This window comes from Eretmochelys imbricata, chromosome 4, assembly GCF_965152235.1.
Source record: "Eretmochelys imbricata isolate rEreImb1 chromosome 4, rEreImb1.hap1, whole genome shotgun sequence".
NCBI lineage: Eukaryota > Metazoa > Chordata > Testudines > Cheloniidae > Eretmochelys > Eretmochelys imbricata.
In genome coordinates, this window is record NC_135575.1 from 121,238,935 (window position 1) to 121,260,502 (window position 21,568).

Here is a 21,568-nt window from a genome sequence, read left to right on the forward strand (position 1 = left end):
GAGAATAAAAACAGCAGTATTTTATATCGAGTGAAAAGACATTGTAAATTAAACCTTGCTAAATTTTATAACCAAAACAATTCACATTGAGGCCCAGGCCTTTAACGTTCCTCTAATCTACTTAACATAGACATGATACAGGAGGGCCCAATTTGTAATGAATATGGGAAACAGAATCCCATAGTCACAGAGGGTCATTCCTTTCTGCTATTCAAAAAGGTGGCTGGCAGGATTTAATCAAACCATACATTAATTCTCATAGTACAATTATAAAATCCTGCTCCTACACAAGCACTATCAGACTTAATAAAAAACATAATAATTTTAAGATTCATCATTTATACAGAATTTTTATTTAGCCATGGCTTGACATGATTTACTTAGCTTGATGTGGTGCAGTAGACTTCTCTAGTACACGTCTGTAGTCACCACAAATATACTCTCAAGTTTCTTTTTTTCCCCTGCATGTGGAATGACAGGATGACAGCACAAGTTGAATTCTCATGAGCACAGTTCAGACTGCTGGAATATCACTCCCTTTGCCCCAGTCTTGCGACAGGAGTCACCAAGATTGTAACTACACTTCCTACATCTGTTTGGAGTAGAAATGCTGGAATATCATACATACCCCTGCCCCCTCCGGTGGAGAGAACCACTAGGCTCTTTATTCCCGTCATTTTTCTTCCCTGCCCATCCATCCATCCATCCAAAGCATGCATGTCCTTGATAAGGAACTTTCCTGCATCAATTCCCCTGCTCAGTACATGGTGCCTGGTGCCAGATAATCACAGTGCTTAGTAAGAACCTTTGGCTTGAGTTGCTAGTTGAAATTATCCAGTGATGTCTTTCCTCCCTAATCTTCGTGCTTTGGGGGAACACCAAGGGGCTTCCCACTCTTGGATCTGCTTCTATCACACAGCCAGGTGGGAACTCTATATAGCTAGAAAGTTCTTAGCAGCTGAGCCATATGAAGCTCCAAATCACAGTCATTTGATTCATTGCTTTAGAATATAGAGTGCAGCCTAAAGTTAGCTCCTTCCTAAAGTGGACAGAGGAACCTTGTTGCAGCTTCAACTGTGGAGAGGCTGTGGGCCAGGTCCCCAGGAGTAGCTCTTCCAACTCAGAACAGGTTGTTAGAGGGCTTATTCCTTCACCCACTTACTTCCCTGGTCCTTCTCGCATGAACAGAGAGCAACAATACCCGAAGTCCAAAGGTGCAAACAATTCGATGTTTATTGGGGTGAACTTCCAGCAAGCATGATTCCAGTTTCCTTCCTTAGTATCCTCCTTCCCAGCTCTGACACCACAGAGCCTTACACCTGTGTCCCTGTTCCCATTCCTACCCTTAGCCAAACATGATTCCAACTTCCTTACTCCCATTCCCTGTTCCCATTTCCCCCTTTAGCAAAACATGATTCCAGTTTTCTTACCCCCATTCCCTGTTCCCATCTCCCACTTTAGCAAAACATGATTCCAACTTTCTTACCCCCATTCCCTGTTCCCATCACACACACCCACATGCTCACCCCCACCCACCCCCAGTCACTTCCTCATTGACTACAGATTATATAGTAAAACTTGAGTTCTGCTTAGCTGTACCTTAACCAATCATTTTCCTGAAATTTAACTAACCAATCCTAACATATTGTAACATGATTATGTAACCAATTATATCCCACCACCTTAATTAGTTTACACCCAGCAAAATTAATTATACAGCAGACAGGAACAATCACAGAACCAGACAGAGATTATACAGACAAACAATAGCAAAGTGGGAACTATAATGACAAAACAATACAGAAGTGAGGATTTCACATCCCAGCTATTGATAAGTGAGTTTTTGCCAGACAGGATGCATCAAACTAAGTTTCCTTTTACATTTTCTAGGCACTTCCCTTTCTCTGGAGGTGATAGGAATACAGGACAGGATTGTATTCCTAACAGCCGAATAGCACCGTATTTCAGTGTGACTAGTTTGGAATGTGAGGATGTGACTGTTTGCTTCCCAGCTTATGGCTGTCTCTGCTGCTTAGCCTAAGGCCTTAGCCTAAGAACAGGGCCTCAGACTGTCACAGTAAGAGAAGACCCTTACACCAGCAGGCAGTGATTTTGATTCTTTCTTTTATACCTCTATCACTAGCCAAGTGATAAGAATACACCTAAATTCTTAGAGTATAGGCCTTTACAGACAGGCCTGAATATCTATATCCTAACACAGGTCAAGAGGATAGGGAAATAAGAGGCTTTACAACTCCCTGATTCTGTTTCCTGGGTGTAGTTTAAAGCAGTCTCTGGTCTTCTCTAAGTTACACCGCTGGGTTGTGTTGAAATCAGTGTGCCAGTCCTGTACCATCTGAGGATTCTTGCACATTGAGAGAATCATTGGGTAGTGAAGATGAATTTACAATGGACTTACAAAAATGGCTCATCAGAGGCCATGTCTTGACCCTGTTTCTTTTTAACAAGAAGTCTTTTTAAATAAATTATTTTTTTTTAAGTTGAGTAGAGCAGGAGAACAAGGTGCCATAGGCAGAATACCTGGGGATTGTTACAGAAAGCTTAAAACTATCACTCTAAGTCCATTAGTAAGAGAATAGAGTTCTAAGAACTGAAGCAAACTTTTTGATGACCTAAACTATTTAGTAAACTCTAATGAGTGTAGAGGACTACTATGAATTCTATTAAATGTATAAACTCCATATTGCTAAGTCTTCTGTGAAATGGATTTGTTTTATTTAGGGGTTGGAATTATTTTATTTGGTTTGATTTTATTTAGTACTCATGAAACTGAAAATTCTAGAGCTGGGATGACTCAGGCATTTGGCGGGCAGGGCTCCCAATACATGTAAATATTATTGGTAATACAGTTCTTCTTCAAGTGGCTCTGCATATTGCCACTTACGGGTAATGCATTGCCTGGTGCTGCCTAACAGTAGAACCTTTGCCAAGCAGTGCCCATTATAGCGCATGTGCACCCCCTCCTACCTCTCCGTTCAGCATTTCCAAACATTCTGAGGGAGTGGAGGGGAAAGGAAAATTAGTGGATCCCTGGACTCATGGAGTGAGGAATAGCTTTGGTTTTCTTGGATTTAGTTTAGCTTAGCCCTTTGGCCAAATTAAAAGCCAAAAACAATAGAAGAAACAAAAATCGAACAACCTCCATTTCCAGATAAACAATTTCTGAGAGTCAGAGGGAGACTGCCATCCAGCCGGAGAACTTACACATGACTGCAGCCTGTTCAGGAGAGAGTGATGACTTTGTCAACCCTGGGAAACAGGAGATGATAGAGACAACCTTTCCTGTTACCTAGATTACTCTGAAAAGCTAGAAGACTCTTCAGGTGCACTACTCCTTTTGACTGAGACTAAACAAGAGGGCAGGAGAATGTCTCCTCTTTAACTTTCACCCTGGGAGGATATCACTATCCTTGAATTTTTTTTTTTTTTTTTTACTCGGAAGGCTGTGGTTTTAATCCATTTATTTCATACATCTGCATATGCTCCTGGGCAGAAATGTGAAATAACAATAAAGTAATAAATAAAAGGTCCCTTGCATTGTATCTAGAGTGGACTAAAGCTCCTAAAATGTCCATGATGCTCTACTGCTTTTGACCTTGGATCAGAAGGCTTTGAAACAACCATGGCTGACTTGATTGCATTTTTTTTTATTGCTTCTTGGCAGGCTTTCAGCTTCTAGGTCATGTTAAGATACATTCTGTCCAAGGCACGCGTACATCTGAAAACAGCCTGAGGTCTGTTCCAATTCAAGAGAGATACAATACAGCCAAACAGTTATCTTTGATATACAAGATGGGATTACCTGAGTTTGGTCTCCTGCTACAACTCCAGCCTTGGTTGTTCAAGTAGCTTGAACTGACCCCTGTCCAGATTAGGTTGATTATGTTCATCTATAATAGACTGGACTGGATTTTGAATGTGTAGTGAACACTTACATGTGAGTAAATTTACAGAAAGGACAAGTGTATCCTCAGAATCTAACACAATAATCTAATATCTGCATTTTTTTTTCACGTCTGCTTCTGTCTCAAGTTTTGTTTGAAGTATCTTGCATATACTGGCCAAATTTAGGAAATAAAATGGCTTTCTTTTTCAACTTCTCTCTGCTACTGCTGGCAGTTGCGCTTTCATTTATTCAGCCCCAGGGTTTTAGCTTTGATAATTCCAGGTTTACTGTTGGAACATCCAGCAGAAATAATATGTAAGTGTGCTTTCATAATCAATATAAGGGCCTAGTCATCCTCAGCTTTATATTGGTCAGTCTCTTTTACTCCGTAATATCCTTGCAAAAGCTAAGCGTGGAAGAATCCAAGCTTTGGTTCTTAGCATGTCTATCAAATATCAGCTTAATCTCTTACAAGATTACAACTAAATCCTATCCAGGTCTGTTAACTGATTGTGCAGTTTACGTGTGCTATTCATTGGGCTGCCAGTTAGTCATAGTAGAAAAATGTAGAGTTGGATACAATCCTTACTGTAGCAAGTGTGGAACATTCTATGCAAGCAAAAGCAGGAATGTGTGTGTGTGTGTGTGTGTGTGTGTGTGAGAGAGAGAGATGGATTGAAAACTCAGTCTCTGAAGGAAGAGGAAAGCCAATTCACAGCAATGAGGGAAAGGTAGAAACAACAGTTATTGTACTGGTCTTGGTGTTCTACACCTCTTAAAATAATTGATATTTATGTAGTTGTTTACCTGGCGTCAGGGCAGCAGAGTTCAAACTGCTGAGCAGAGTGGTCAGGATGGGCATTGTGGGACGCTGTCTGGAGACCAATTAGTGCGCTAAAATCAAGCATGGTGTCTACACTAGCACTATGGGCGCTAAAGCCTCAGCGCAAAAAGCCTTATGACTCATCGGGGTGGTTTTATTACAGCGCTGTAACTGAGGAGTTTCGGCACAAAAAGTGGCTTTGCAGTGTGTATGCCTCTGCTGTTTGGTCGCCAAAAGCTGCGTTTTGACGAAAAAACTTGCAAGTATAGACCAGGCCTTAGACCTGGTCTGTACTACAGTATTGTTGACAAAATTCAGGTTTGTCGACAGAACACTGGAGGTGTATACACTGCAATGCTCCTTGTCGACAAAACTCTCCTGCTTTGCCAACAAAATAAAACTACCTTGACGAGAGGCATAGCGCTTTTTGTGGCAAAGTTATATCAACAAAGTGTTGCTGTAGGCACTGTGTTTGGTTATGTCTTTGTAAATGGCCTCCAGGTGGTGTCCCACAATGCCCATCTTGACCGCTCAGGTCAGCAGTTTGAACTCTGCTGCTCTGCACCCAGGTACACAGGCATCTGCCCCCTCCCCCTTTAAAGACACAGGAATTTTTGAAATGCCACTTGCTGTTTGCTCGGCATGTAGAACTCACATTGCATCTTCCCAGCTGACTACTGCAGCTCAACACAGCAAACGCTCGCCCGCTTGGAGCACATCTGAGTTGTTGGTTCTGCTGGCACTGTGGGGAGAGGAGGCTGTGCAGTCCCAGCTCTGCTCCAGCTGTAGGAACTTAGATATCTATGGTCAGGTTTCTCATGGCTTGTTGGAGAAGGGCTATGAAGGGGACGTGGAGCAGTGCTGTGCGAAGATAAAGGAGCTGAAGCAGACATTCTAGGAGGCAAGGGAGGCAAACTGTCACTCTGGTGCTGCGCCAAAGACCTGCTGCTTCTGTAAGGAGCTGGATGCCATCCTTGGGGGCAACCCCACCTCCACCACTAGGAGCCCTGTGGATACTTCATCCGGGCTGGAGGCAGTGGACAGTGGGATCAACCCCAAGCCTATGTTTCTCAAGATGCATGCGTCATGCACCTTCCCCGACCACCCTGTTGATGTCAGTGAAACACCCACAATGATCCATAAGTACCTGCAATACCATAGAGAAGTAACCCTTTCTAGTGATGTACTCTGTTACAAGATGGTGCGGGGCCAAAATTGGAAAATGCATGTCATCTATTGCCCTGCCATAGTTAGGGAATCTCATTGGTGGAAAGCCATCCAATTTTTCATGCACATTGCCCAGAGTCACAGTGCTTCGTAGCAGGATGCAGTTAATGGCCTTTCACACTTGGGTTAATGCAGCCCCAACAGTTGACTTCCTGGCTCCAAACTGATTTGCGACCAAGCGTTAGCAGTCTGGAGTCGCCAGCTTCTACACAGTGATCACCAGTGAGAGGGCAGTTCTCATTTTGGTGTCCTGGTGCTACAGTGCTGGGGCAAGCTCAGCACATGGTTCCTGGAAGGTGGCTTTCTGCATCCGAAAGTTCTGCAGCCACTGCTCATCATCCCAGACCTGAATAATGATGTGATCTCACCAGTCACTGCTTGTTTCCTGAGCCCAAAAGTGATGGTCTACCGTGTTCAGTTGCTCTGTGAATGCCAAAAGTTATCTGGCGTTGTTTCTTTCCACAGCACGCAGCAAGTCAGGCAATTCTAATTCCCGTTCAGATTGGGAGCTCATGATTAAGGCTGAGAGTTTGTCACAGAGGTCATGGAAGTCACAGTTTCTGTGACTTTCTGGGACCTCCGTGACTTCTGTCAGTGTGGCTGGCCTGGGGGGCAGCTCTTGGGCCAGCCGCACTAGCCGCTGCTGGGGCAGTCTCGTGCCACTGTGCCGCCCCCCCAGCAGCAGCAGAAGGTATGGGAGGGGTGAGGGCTCTGGCAGTGCTTTCCATGGGGGCTCCCCAGAAGCGGTGACATGTCCCTCCCTCAGCTCCTAGCTCCGTGCACTGCCTCTGCCTCCAGGCATCGCCCCCGCAGCTCCCATTGGCCATGGTTCCCGGTCAATGGGAGCTACGGGAGCAGCACACGTTGCTAGGAGCTGAGGGAGGGACATGTCGCTGCTTCTGGGGAAACACGACGAGCCGGGCCGGGAGCCTGCCAGCCCCGCTAACTCACCCCCCTTCTCTGCAGCACCAGCGGGAGTCCTAGGCCACCTCCTCCCCAAGATTTAGTCGGGTATATAGTAAAAATCATGGACAGGTCATGGACCATGAGTTTTTGTTTAATGCCCATGACCTGTCCATGACTTTTACTAAAAATACCCATGATTAAAATGTAGCCTTACTCATGATATAGTGCATGACCATCCGTGATGTGTTCATAACAGTAACTACAACAGTAGAGCGCAGTGTGGGATCCATCCTTTCAGACAGAGATGGTGGGCGTGCAGTAAACAGAGGCCATTGAAAAATGTTGTGAAATGCAGTCGGAAGCCCATGGAATGCTGGGACAGAAAGAACTGCATCATGGGACATGCCCATGATGCACTGCGATCCACTCCGCCTTCCCACAAATCCTAGCTGCAAAATGTGGCGAGTACCACAATGGGATAGCTACCTGTAGTTCATTGCTATCAGTGTCAATGCTAGAACACCATCTGTGGATGTGTTCTGCCAGCAGAGGGCGCTTAGTATGAACATGCATAAGCGTTGTAATTATACTGGTTTCTGATTGTCGGCTTAACTTGTGTCGACAAAACTCTCTAGTGTAGACAAGACCTCAGTATGTTTCCCAGACCTGAAGAAGAGCTCTGTGTAAGCTTGACAGAAGTTGGTCCAATAAAAGAAATTACCTCACCCACCTTGTCTCTCTAATTTACTATTACTACTGAATCTAAATGGCAACAAATCTTTTTCATGAGAATGTGGTCCTGCAGACGCTTCTGCGTACAGTACTTTCTTGTGTGAGTAGTTCTGTTGATTTCAGTAGGAATATACACTCAGTAGTAAGTATTCCTCTTCGAGTGTTTGCTCATGTCCATTCCATGTCAGGTGTGTGTGTTTGCCACATGTACTGGTGCTGGAAGTTTTCCCCCAGTGGTATCCATAGAGCCAGCTCTAGCGCCTTCCGAAGTTGCACGCCTATGTGCCAGTATAAAAGGCGCCGCTGGCCCGCCCCCCCCTTCAGTTCCTTCTTACCACCAGTGATGGTGCTGAAATGTCCATACCAGTGGTCTTTCCTATCTTTTTTCAATAGTGATTTTAGTGTATATAGTTACTTCAGTGTAAGTTATAGATAGCCCAGGGATGGGGCATGCCCCGGTCCCCAGGCTTCAAGCTGTGCAAGAAGCCCGTGCCTGTCAGTGATCCCCATCAGAGCTGCTGAAGTACTCTGGGAAGACCCCATACGTGACAAACGCAGGATCTGTAAAGGATTCAAACAGTGTACTAAGAAAGAGTGGGACAGCAGACTTAGAGCGCTTCTGCTGGAGTCAGCCTTCACACCGGCCTCCGAGCAAACTTGCTCAGACTTGGCACCGAGTACATTGGCGTCTGTAAGGCGTGCCCCTTCACCGTCGACCTCCTCACGGCATTCATCCCAGTCTCCGGTACCTGCCAAGAGACATAAGACGCATACAGGAAGAGGGCACATCCCAGTATCCTGCAAGGGGAAGGTGGGGGATGAGCCGAGACCTGTGCTGGGCTGTTTATCTTTCCCAGAACTTATTGAGGCAACAGCCACATCCAGCAGACTGCCAAGCATGTCCCAGGACCTGTCTCTGACCCCTGGGAGCAGTAGGGGTGTCCAACACCTGACAGTGCCGTCTATGCCCGAGGCATTTCAAGCAGCCAAGGACATTGTTCCCTTGCTGGTGATGCTGACACCTTATGAAGGGCGGTCCTGGGACCTCCCATTGGTACTGTGGGTGGTGGTCTTGTCTACAGGCAAGCTGGTGATGGGGCCCCTGCAGTGATCCCCATCCCCACGGCACCGCGCTGGTCACCAGAGTCTCATCAGTGATCCCTAGAGCCACGCAATCAGTTTTCAGAGACCCGATACTGCTCGCTGAGTTCTTGGCATCAGTTCCTCCACAGTGGTCCCCAGAGGCACACCGCCGGTCCCAGGAGTGCTGCCACAGATTCCCTGAGCAGTGTCATTGGTCGCTAGACATATGGCATCACTCCATGGAACCGCTATACTCCTCCCCAAGCACTAAACACCAGGCCTCCCAATACTGTGAAGAAGCAGAGACAGCAGCAGCACCGCCCTGGTCACCGAGGGAGGACCCTTGCTCTGAGGGCGAGGAGATTGTTACGCCCAAGAGCAAGGTGTACCCTGCATTGCCAGTGGTTTTCCCCAGGCCCGTCAGCAAGCGCATGGCCACAAGGTTCTGGATCCCCTGGGGATTTCTCCCTACCCTGGGATCCCAGGTACAACGCTCAGTCTCTGGGGCCTCAGAAAGGTGGTCAGCAACGGTATACCGCCTGCTTCCTGACTCAGACGAAGGTCCAAGGTGCCCAAGCGCCTCCCCTAGCCTTGGACAAGGCCGCCCTGACTGGGGAAGTGGAATTGGTACCTCCCCCCCATTCTGGCCTCTTCCTCACCCGATGAGGCAGTGGTGGGACCATCTCACTCAGTTCCACAGGAGGACTTTAAGGCACACCAAGAATTACTTAAGCGTGTGGCCTCAAACTTGGGCTTAGAAGTGGAGAAACTAAAGGAGCCCACGGACACCCTGTTTGATATTTTGGCAGCAGCGTCCCCATTGAAGGTCGCCCTTCCCATCCATGAGGGAGTCCTGAAACTTGTCAAGGCCTTATGGCAGACCTCCTCCTCTCTGCCCCCTATTTCTAAGCGCACAGAGAGAAAGTACTATGTTCCTGACAAGGGCTTTGACTGTCTGTACTCTCATCCCTCCCCTGGGTCCTTAGTAGTTACAGCTGCCAATGAGAGAGATAGACTAGGTCAAACCAGTTCGACCCCCCAAAAAAGGAGGCAAAGAGGCTAGATCTTTTTGGCAGAAAAGTTTATTCGACTGCCAACTGCGCATATTGAATCACCAAGCTTTGCTGGGGCGATATGATTACAACGTGTGGCACTCTATGGCCAAGTTTGCTGATTCTCTGCCGCAGGAGTCTAAACAGGAGTTCTTGGCCGTACTTGACAAGAGCAAGACTGTAGCCAGGGCCTCCCTCCAGGCAGCCTCAGATGCTGCCGACTAAGCAGTTGGAACAAGACCATTGGCCATATCCATGAGACTGGCATCGTGGCTGCAGTCATCTGGCCTGTCTGAGGAGATCCAACCATCCATCAGGACCTCCCCTTACATAGATCAGCTGTGTTTTCAGAACAAACTGATAGCAGGCAGCACAGACTAAAAAGATTCTAGGGCCACATTACGCTCCCTGGACCTTTACATTCCCACAGCCTCAAGGAAACATTTCAGGTCTCAACAGCCTCAAGAGATTCAGGGGCCAGGCCAGGCTTGAGCCCTATAGAAAGGAGGACAGGGGCTACAAGCACTGCCAGGGCCAACCACCGGCCACATCGACCCAATCAGGCTCTAGCTGCCACCCTCCTGGGGAAAAAGCAGGAATTTTGAGGGTGCACCCAAGGGCAACCTCCCAGTCTAAACCCAGGATCCAACCCCTTCCCTCTTATTTTCAGACTGCCTATTGCCCTGCCTTCCTGCTTAGACTGTTATAACAACAGACCAGTGGCGTATACCCTCCAATTTATTTCTATTCCTCCTTCCCACCCTATATCTCCATCCCTTTTCAGGGACTCTTCTCACGAGCAACTCCTTGTCTAGGAGGTGCAAGCCCTTCTATGGGTGGGGGCCATAGAGGAAGTTCCCAAAGAACTAAGAGGGAAAGGCTTTTACTTCTGCTACTTCCTGATACCGAAGGCCAAAGGGGGTGTCCGACTCATCTTAGGCCTACGAGGCCTCAACAAATACCTCAAGAAGTTGAAGTTCTGCATAGTCTCTCTGGCCTCCATTATCCCTTCCCTGGATCCTGGGAACTGGTACGCCACCCTTGACTTAAAGGACGCATACTTCCACTTTTTTATGTTCCATGGCCACGGAAGGTTTCTACGGTTTGTGGTTGGAATGACTCGCTACCAGTTTGCAGTGCTCCTGTTTGGTCTACAGCACCAAGAGTGTTTACAAAATGTATGGCAGTAGTCGCAGCCTACTTCAAACGTTAGGGTATTCAGATCTACCTGTACCTTGACAATTCGCTCATCAAGAGTCACTCGAGGGCACAAGTCCAACGCGGCGTCGTAGTACTATGAGCCACCTGCCAAGTGTTGGGCCTGTTAATAAATGAACACTAGTCCCGGTACAAAGAATAGCTTATCGAAGCAGTCCTTGACTCTACCCAAGCCAGAGCTTTCCTACCAGAAACCAGATTCCCAGGGATGTCAGATCTGATTGCCCGAGTCACGACTTACCCACTCACCACAGCCCAAGTATGCCTCAGGCTTCTGGGGCACATGGCAGCGTGCACCTATGTAATACAGTATGCAAGGCTACATCTCAGACCCCTACAGATGTGGCTGGCATCAGTCTACTCTTCAGGCAAACATCACTTGGATCTCACAATACCACCGCAAATTCTTACCTCCCTAGCATGGTCAAACCCGCACCATGTGACAGAAGGGGTTCCACTTGCGACTCCACATCCCTGGTGTCTGATGCCTTGGACTTGTGGGCAGCCCACCTCGGTACACTCAGGACCCAGGGCCTATGGTCCCAAGAGGAGCTGTTGTTACATATAAACATCAGGGAACTCAGAGCCACCCATCTGGCTTGCGAAGTGTTCCTTCCCCAACTGTGAGACAAAGTAGTGCAGGTATTTGTGGACAACACAGCATCGACATTCTATGTCAACAAGCAAGGGGGAGCACAGTCATCAGCTCTCTGCCAAAAAGTCCTTCACCTGTGGGACTTCTGTATCCAACATGCTATCCATCTTGAAGCCTCGCATCGCCTGGGGGTCCAGAACACTTTAGCAGGTTGCCTCAGCAGGTCATTCTTTTCACTCCACTCTCCACCTGGATGTCACTGGGACATCTTCCAGAAGTGGGGAACTCCCCAGCTGGACCTATTTGCTACCAAACAAAACAGAAAATGTCATGGGTTTTGTTCTCTTCCCGACCTCAACAGGGGCTCGCTTTCACATGCCTTTCTCCTGTCATGCATAGGCAACCTGATGTACGCCTTTCCACCAATGCCTCTCATCAACAAGGCTCTTCTGAAGATCAAGAGGGACAGGGCATGAGTCATCATGATACCCCTGGCATGGCCTCACCAATACTGGTTTGGCATGCTTGTGGACGCTTCCAAACAGCCCGAACCTGCTCTCGCAGGACCACGAACCATTGCTGCACCCGAACCTTGCCTCCCTGCACCTGACAGCATGGGTGCTGCATGGCTAAGCCTCGAGGAGCAGGCTTGCTCCAGACATATCCAACTTGTTCCTTTTAGAAAGCAGAAAACCCTCTACCAGGACTACTTACCTGGCTAAGTGGAAGCGCTTCCCCTGCTGGGCATCTGAATGGAACCTCTCTTCGTTTGTCATCTTTACAATCCATCTGAGAATATCTGTTCCATCTAAAGCACCAAGATTTGGCACTCTCATCGATCAGGGCACACCTGGCAGCCTTCCACTCTCACATCCAGAGCAGATCAGTCTTCTTGCAGGCAATGATGATCAGATTTCTCAAGGGCCTGGAAAGACTCCACTGGTCCGTGATCTGGTCCCCCCAATGAGACCTCAGTTTAGTCCTATCTAGGCTCACTGGGCCTCCTTTCGAGCCATCGGCATCCTGATCACTTCTGGATCTATCATGAAAGGTTGCTTTCCTCATAGTGATCACTTCTGCGAGATGGGTCTCTGAGATAAAGTCTTTAACCTTAGAACCCCCTTAAACAGTGTTCTATAAGGACATGGTTCAGCTGCACCTCTACCCAGCCTTCATGCCAAAGGTGGTGTCGCAGTTTTATGTCAATCAGGATATTCGCCTGCCAGTGTTCTTCCCAAAGCCACAGAACTTCAACGAGGAGAGGCATTTGCATACTCTGGATGTCGGACATGCCCTGGGTTTCTACCTTGAGCGAATCAAGCCCTTCCGTAGGTCATCTCAGCTTTTCATTGCAGAGGCTGACAGGATGAAGGGACTCCTGGTGTCTTCTCAGAGTATTTTGTCCTGGATCACCACCCATGAGTAGGCAAAGGTCATACCTTCGCCAATAATGATAGCTCATTCAACAAGAGCACAGGCTTCGTCAGCAGCATTCCTGGCTCATGTTCCAATCCAGGACATCTGCAGGGCCGCAACATGGTCATCTCTCCATACTTTCATGACCCACTATGCCATCACTCATCAGGCCTGAGATGAAGCTGGCTTCGGCAGAGCGGTTTTACAGTCGACCCGTCCATGAACTCCTGGCCCACCTCCAGAGGCACTGATTGCGAGTCACCTGATGTGGAATGGACATGTGCAAGCACTCGAAGAAGAAAAAATGGTTACCTACCTCTTGTAACTGTTCTTCAAGATGTGTTGCTCATATCCCTTCCTTGACCCACCCTCCTTCCCCTCTGTCGGAGTTCTGACAAGAAAGAATTGAAGGGGAGAACTGAAGGGCTCCTTATACCAGTGCATATGTGTGCAACTCCAGAGGGCACAAGAGCCAGCCCTACAGATACCACAGGGGGAAAAACGTCCAGCACCGGTGCATGTGGCAAGCACAGACCCTTGAGATGGAATGGACATGAGCAACATCTCTCGAAGAACAACAGTTACGAGAGGTAGGTAACTGCTTTTTTCAGGATTAGGCTCCAAATTTGTAATTACCACTTATTGTTATTACCTTTTATTCAGCTGAAGGATGGACAGAGCAACTTGTTCACGTTAGTGAATTTTTTCCTATTTCATGATCTTCAACTTTACATAAAAGTGGAATCTGGATGTCGAGCCAGTGTTGACATTAGAAATATGGCTCATATAAAAACTACACAGGCTAACTTCTTGAAAAGGCATTACGTAAGATTCACAAGCTGTCACAAAATACAAATGCTGTTACTACAAATCTGATTACAGAATTGTGGAGTCATGCCTGTTGTGGCAAGCTTTCAGTATCTCAGCCATGTGCATTTGTGCTACAGGAACTATTCTGTGGTAAACATAAATGAAGCATTAGAATTAAAAAATAAAAATTTGTGACATTTTTATTAATGGATCAAGATTTTTTTTAAACATAACTGATTTTTTTTTTAAAGAAAAATGGAGTCATTGTATAACCAAACTGTCACTAATGAACTCCTTAACAATCTAGATGTCCTTCAGTGTATTCAATTGATGGCACTATTGCTACATCCACTTTCGGAGGCATTAGAGAGCAAACATTAGGAGGCTAAGATCGTGTCTACAATACAGGTTACTTGGGTATAACTTGCATCGCTCAGGGGTGTGAATAATCCACACACCTGAGTGACATAAATTAAATGTGTAGACAGTGCTATGTCGGTAACAAATCTTCTCCCACTGACATAGTTACCATCTCTCAGAGGCAGGAGTTAAGCCACCAGAAGAGCTCTCTCCTGTGAGCTTAAGAGCAGGGGTGGGCAAACTTTTTGGCCCGAGGGTCACATCGGAGTGCAAAACTGTATGGAGGGCCAGGTAGGGAAGGCTGTGCCTCCCCAAACAGCCTGGACCCTGCCCCCCTCAGAACCTCCCACCCATCCAACCCCCCCCCCACTCCTTGTTCCCTGACCACCCCCTCCTGGGACACCGCCCCCTATCTAACCCCCACTGTCCCGTCCCCCCCCGCACCTCTGCCCTATCCAATGCCCCCTGCTCCATGTCCTCTGACCGCTTCCTGAACCTCCGCCCCATCCAATTGCTCCCTGTCCCCTGACTGTCCCCTGGGACTCCTGGCCCCCTTACCATGCTGCTCAGAGCAGCATATCTGGCAGCCATGCCGACCAGCCGGAGCCAGATGCACTGCCCTGCATGAGCACGGAGCTCTGCAGCGCAGAGTGCTGCCCACGCGGCGGCATAGGTGCGGGGTAGGGAGTACAGCGGGGGAGGGGCTGGGGCCAGCCTCCCCGGCCAGGAGCTCAGGGGCCAGGCAGGATGGGCTATAGTTTGCCCACCTCTGGCTTACAGTATTTGTGGTGGAGATACTCTAAGTGCTGTAGTGTAGATGTAGACTAAGAAAACCCTTTTCCAGTATAATCAGAAATTATACCATGTTATTTCCATAGCTTGACAGATTGTTTTCAAGAGAGACCCTTTGCCCTTGGGTGTCAGAGTGCCTTGTTATTTATGGGATATTAACATATGATTATTGTCTAAACAGTTTCCTATATTGAACACTGATCTGCAAACAACGAGTGGCAGCCAGGAAAAGCAGTCCTGGTGGGAAAAAGCACTCTATTCTCCCCTCTTTCCTGCATCACAGTGTGAAGGTAAGAAGAAGATACCGTTCTTGAACTAAGTGTGTTAAAATTGCTTACTTTACAGATGACCAGAAATAAAACTACCAGCTATACATAAAATTAATTTTTTTTATTATAAATGCTAATTTGCGGGATAACAGCAACACAGTCAGATTAAATCACATTTTTAATAAACAGATCTGCTTATCCATATCACTGATAACTTTGGATTTATTTAAAATGAAAATATTTTTAAAAAATCCTTCTACAGTTTATGCCAGTTTGTTCACCCCCCCGACCCCCCCCACTTTGGACTATAAAATAGATGTCAGTTTCACTTCTGTTTCTATTTATTTTCTAATTATATTAACACAGTGCTGCAGTGTTTGGATTGCTCACACAAAGGGGAATGCTTTATTTAAAAAAAATAGGGATTTCTTAAAGATCTCTGAGCTGTAAGAACTTGTCTTTTGAAAAACTTACATTTGGGGCCAGAATTGACCTGATACCATCCCTTTAACATATCTGATTTTGAGAGCACTTCACTAAATTTTGGTACGTTTGTCAGACTGGGTATGTTTGTAATAAATTGTCGGACTGGATTTTTAATAAATTCAGACTTTTTTTTTCTTTGCTCTAAAATTTTAAAAAACTTTGGATACAATTTGAGATTGCCTAATAGTCAATTGTACTTATTGTAGACTAAATTGATTCAGCATTTGGGGAAGTAGTGGTAGAGGCCACAATAGTAGCAAGGAGAGAAAGTTAGTTGTCAAGGAAGTAATTGTAATTTGGCCTGAGATGCTGCAACAGAAGGTCTGGCAGGAGGGCCACAAGGCCTTTGTTGACTTGTGGTTGGAGAGGAAAGGTTGCTGATTGATTGCCCTTCATGAAATTGCATATTGAATACGTTATTCAAGGAAAAGATGGTACATCTCTCCTTTTGGGGACTGGATTTGATTTTGGCCTCCATTAATGTGTAAATAAGGTGTAATTTTTTAATGGTGAGTAATTAACCATTGGAACAATTTACAAAGGATTGTGGTGGATTTTCCATCACTGACCATTTTAAAATCAAGATTGGATGTTTTTCTAAAAATCATGCTTTAGGAATTATTTTATTCTATGGCCTATGTTATAAAGAAATTCAGACTAGATAATAGTCCCTTCTGGCCTCGGAATCTTTGAATTGGGGAAGGAATGGTTAACAATCTTGGGATTTGACAGGGTGTTTGGGGGGCTGCCAAACAGATTCTGGGACCTCCTGTTGGCAGGTGCCTAGTGAAAATACTTGTTCTATAGAGGATCCATTCCCTGATAAACTGGAATTGGAAGCTGATTAGGAGAAAGCATCTCCTCAAGAGGATGGGGCTGGGGCTGCAAATGACTTGTACGTCGAGGAGACAACAATGGATGTTGAATGACATGTGAGAGAACTTTGGGTTTCTGTTTCTCCTGTAGGAGTGTTGACATCACATAAAGCACCACCACAATTGGCACTTATTGGCAGTTTCTTGGCATGCTCAGGAGAGAAGTTAAGGGATTGAAATAGGCCTGGAGACTGAACTATTCTCCCATTGTTAGTACTAAAACAAAAACCTCTATGAATACTTTACATTTATTATTTAATTTCTTAGGAGTGGTAAGAGAATTTAGTCATTTTGTAATTTTTAATTATATTTTGTAATTCTTAGTAATGTCTCATATTTAAACACTATGTAGCTGAAGTTCTTAAATTATCTAACATTTTATTGGACTTCTTATAAGAACTTAGAAAAAACAATACTAAATAAGTTGGTTAATTGTTTGTTATTAATTACCAAATATTACTATATATTACTTGCAGAATGCACAAGTTATTTTAGAGAGACAAGGTTGGTGAGTTAATATCTTTTAATGGACCAACTTCTGTTGGTGAGAGAGGCATCTTGTCTCTCTGATATCCTGGGACCGACACGGCTACAACAACACTGCATACTCATTTTTTTTTATTCTAACATTAAATTACTCATTTCAAGTGTTCAATGCCCAGTAGTAAAAAGTCACATTTCAGTATAACTACAGAATTATTGCATAACAGCAAATAAATGGAGTCAGGGAAACAGATAACACAACAGAGCTTAATCTTGAACTACACTGTGCTACAGCATTGTACACATACTAACCAATGCAGCTACAGTTGGACCATCGCTAGCGGAGAACTCCATTAAGCAACCTTTGCTAGTACAAGTTATGGTCACAGACCTACTTTTCAATTTGTTTGATGAAGATGGTGTCAATCCGTCTAGAGTTCAAAATTTTTTTTAAATATATTAATGTAATTGTGTTAACATAAACATTTTTGGAAAAACCTCTAGCTGTATATGTGGTAACTCCCAGCATTCCTCTAAGTGAAATTTACCTATTTTTCACTGCCACCTTCTGGTGAGCTGTCATACCAACTTTAGTGGTAGAATTTATTTAATCTGAGGAAGAGGGAAGACATAGAAAATATGGGTGAAATCCTGCTTCATTTAAGTCAATGGCAAAACTTCTGTTCCGTTAACTTTAGTGGGGCCAGGATTTCATCCTATCTATATAAAATCTGACATTAGCTCTTACAGAAAGCATTAGCTTTTAAAGAGATCAGTCTTTCACAGAGTAGATAGCTGTACCCAACTATCTATGGTTTTATACATGCAAGACCTACACTGATAAATTTTGAAGTAACCCCAGTGGACCAAATTGAGATATTAATTAATTAGGTTACAGTAATGCCCAGTGGTTCCAACCAGGATCAGGGCTTTGTTGGGCTAGATTTTTTACAGACAGAGGTAGAACTGGTCCTAAACAGTTTACAATATCAGAAATTAAAAATGTATGAAGAAATTTCTAACCAAAATGGGAAAAAGTGATTTAGTCATTTTATAATATGTTACTTTTTACAGGTTTTTAGTAATTAAATTATATTTTTCTCTTTTTAATGTAGTGGTGTCCCTTTGAGGTAAGGTTTGAGGGCACTCTGGTGAGGAGAAACCTGCATTGTACTTCAGTGTTTAAAGCTGTCAAACCAGACCATTTCAGTTAACACACAACTTAGATAGATAAATCTGAAGAAAACTTATTAGATGTTATACATTTTATTGAAATGTAGATAAACTTGTTTCTTAATGAGATTTTCCTCCTCTTTTTTTGTCTCCTCCATTCTGAAACAAAAACACCTCAAGAATGTTACACAAATGCCAAGGGAGAGAATGGTGTAGGAGAATACCCAGATGTAAAGGAAGTTCCCAACAATGAAGAACATCTTTTAGATTTTAATATGGTGAGTGATTGATTTATTTTTATCCTCTGTCATCACAATATTTGTGGCTGGCCCCAGTTATATTCCAGACTACAAATTCTGATTTTCTCCACATTTTCATTTTGAAGCCACTTTCTTGCCCTGGCATTCTTTGCAAACTCCTCGCTGTACTTACCTGTCTTTTGGCCAAGAGGGTGGAATGTAAGCCCTCTGGGATGATTGTGAATTGATTGGTCAGATTTGCTGGAAGAGTGCTGTATTTTTTCTTCACAGAGCTTACTTCCAGTAACTAGGGTGGGACAGTGTGCTCCTGTGAACCACACAGAGCCACTGTTATGGGGAGTTAACAATATGCATGTTGAACTTTGTGTCCTTCTCGTGACAAACTACTTATTTGGTGAATGGTACTTTTGCAGTAGGAGAAAATGCCTTTTGTCCCAGTTATTGCTACATTTCACTTTTGCCAGAGATGATACTCCTCTACTTAGTGAATTGGCCAGTAGGGTATATTATGTAGTGCTGCTAACATCTAGATTTTGCACTCGACATACTCCTGTAAGATCATTGATGCAACTGCAAATACGATGTGTTTCTAGAAGTGCGGCTTGATGCAGACAAACTAGCATGATGTGAGACCTTAAGATTTGGGAATGACTTGGAGAGTCACTCTCCAGTTAGCAGTGATAATAATGTACTCAGAATAAAAATGTGGTTCAGAAATTGGCAAGAGAGTCAGAAATGGAAGACTTCGAATGGAAGGGTGGGTGAAAAAAAATGCTGCTTCAACCTGGATTTGTCATCACAGCCCAACCCTCGCTATTCACATCCAAGTTAGAAATGGGAAGTGGGAACTGTAACTCTGAATAACTGTGGCATCTTTCCCCTAACATAAAAAATAAATTATAAAATCTGCCAGCTTATAAATAGACAAATATGTTTTGTTTTCCACTGTACCAAATCAAGTGTCAATTTAAATCCTTAGGTTTCTTCTGTTCATGAAGCAAGGTGTGCAGATGATAGAAATTCTGGAGCAAAACCAAATGGCTTCAGGAAGAAAATATACTCCAGTGATAGCTCCAGCTCTGAAGAGACAGCTTCAGAAGGTGGAAGTGAATGGGCTGATCCTTGTGAGGAGGAGCTTTTTTCTCGAACTCACCTATAAAACTGCAGAATACAACAAATGATTTAAAAGTAACATGAGATGGAAAACTGTCCTTCCTGAGGGTCTGTAGCTCTAAAACAACAACTTGAGTTTCCTCTTCAGTTAACGGATTCAGATATGTATTTATCTTTCTCTTCTTGCTTATTTTATAGTTAGGGACATAACTGTCCTGTTGAATATTTTACTTTCTCCAAACTGTTAAATTCTTGGCTATTTGAACTAGATTAGATTGTGTTGTCAAATCAAGAATGGATGTGCATGTGCTTGTCTTAGTGGTACCACTGCTTTTTTGCATCTTAACTGCAGTTATTGTCATTCGTAACTGTAGCCCTACCACTATTACTACCTTATTAGCATTGCAGTGTCTACAACTACTTCTGCTATTCAGAGACTTTAGCTTTTGGCACATTTAGGATTTGTTCTTTGAGAACAGGGAGATAAATACTAAACACTGTAATCTATCAGTGCCTTTCTGAATGCAGGAGAAAAGCATGAATGACTTGTCCAGTCTTCATTCAGTAACTCTCATAACTTTGAAGTAGGAACAACAGGGTTGTGCTTTAGAGACTTACAGAAACTGTGTTTTCTATCCTATGATTTTCCCCTCCCTCCCCCCATCCTGCAAACCAACACTGAAGATGCTATGGTTTGTAGTCTTCTTGCTAACTGGAAAAGCCAAGGATTTTTGTAGGTATGGAGGCAATGTGGGTTTTTTTTCTTTTTTTTCTTTTTTTTTTTTTTTGTCCTTTTTTAGTGACCTGCCATTATAAGGTAGAAGTATTTAAAAAAAAAAATCCCACCCAAAACCCCCCAAACCACTGGGGTTATGTGGGGATTGTTGTAAACTTTGTAACAAGTAATAAGGATTTTGTCTTGTTGCAAATTATTGCATTCATGTAACCTGCAAATGCATCCTATATTGAATTTGAGCCTGATGACTAAAACTATCTAAAATGCTCAGAATGTTCAGTGTTTTATATGCAAAAGGTCAGTGCTTCACTTGAAAGAAATCCTGTGGCTGCTGCAGTTAGCTGCTGTTGTGGCTGTAATTTAGTAAATCTTGTAGTTCATTTTGTGTTCCTGAGAGAATGTTAGGGGCAAGTTATGTGTGTGGTGGGTGGGAGGGTGGGAGGGAAGTGATGACTTACAACATACATGTGTGATTGCAGTAGTGATTGTTGCTTTACGTGACTTGCTTTTAAATTTTATTTTGTTAACCTAGAAAGTGAATACATCATCAAGTTGCATCTGTACAAGACTATCAGCTCCTTGTGCTTTTTAATACATTATGCAAAATTTATAAGCCAGGAGGAGCAATATTTGCAAAACTAAACATCCTAAGTTTTTACCAACTAAGTTTTTAAAAAACTAATCTATACAATAGCAGCATGTCTATAACATCAGGAAGTGCAGAGAGTCTAGTACTGACTTGAAAAAGCTTAACCGTTAATTTTGACAGGCAATAAAAACTCCTAAGAATTATAGCTGTTTGAAATATGATCTGAACGGGCTGTGAAATATGTTCTGTGGCAGGGAAGTGAATTGAATAACTGGGTTTTGTTGCCTTTTCTTAATTGATAGTACAAGAATTAAGATCTGCGGTTATAAAACCGTGCAAGGCTGCATGTATCCTTTTTGCTGAAACCCTTACTTAATTGGCTTTGTTTGTTCTTACCAGGAAAATTTTTCTGATCCTGCTATTAAACTACATTATCTTAGGGTTTATATTCATACAGCAAATCTTTTGACACTTTAAACTTTTTTAAATTTTTATTTATTTGCAGATTTTGGATAGGTTTTTATGTATTTTACTTTCTTCTGGAGCTTCCTTAAGAGGTTGTGTAGCACCTGCACTGAAAACTATTTATCTGTAAACGTGAAAGTAAAATGAACTTAACATGTAAATTCCTCAAATCACTACAAGGACGAATGGAATAGAGCT

The 21,568-nt window shown here is 44.1% G+C and overlaps 1 protein-coding gene across 2 annotated transcripts in view; it reads left to right on the forward strand.

Moving 5' to 3' along the window:
- Positions 1 to 20,738, forward strand: part of KIAA0232 (KIAA0232 ortholog) — a 111,940-nt gene extending 91,202 nt beyond the window's left edge. For both annotated transcript variants that reach the window (XM_077815877.1, XM_077815878.1), the window contains exons 7-9: positions 15,103 to 15,211; positions 18,388 to 18,485; positions 19,447 to 20,738. In XM_077815877.1, coding sequence (XP_077672003.1) covers positions 15,103 to 15,211; positions 18,388 to 18,485; positions 19,447 to 19,626 — 387 coding nt within the window. In that variant the 3' untranslated portion in view covers positions 19,627 to 20,738. The remainder of the gene's footprint in view (positions 1 to 15,102; positions 15,212 to 18,387; positions 18,486 to 19,446) is intronic.
- Positions 20,739 to 21,568: the final 830 nt, after the last annotated feature.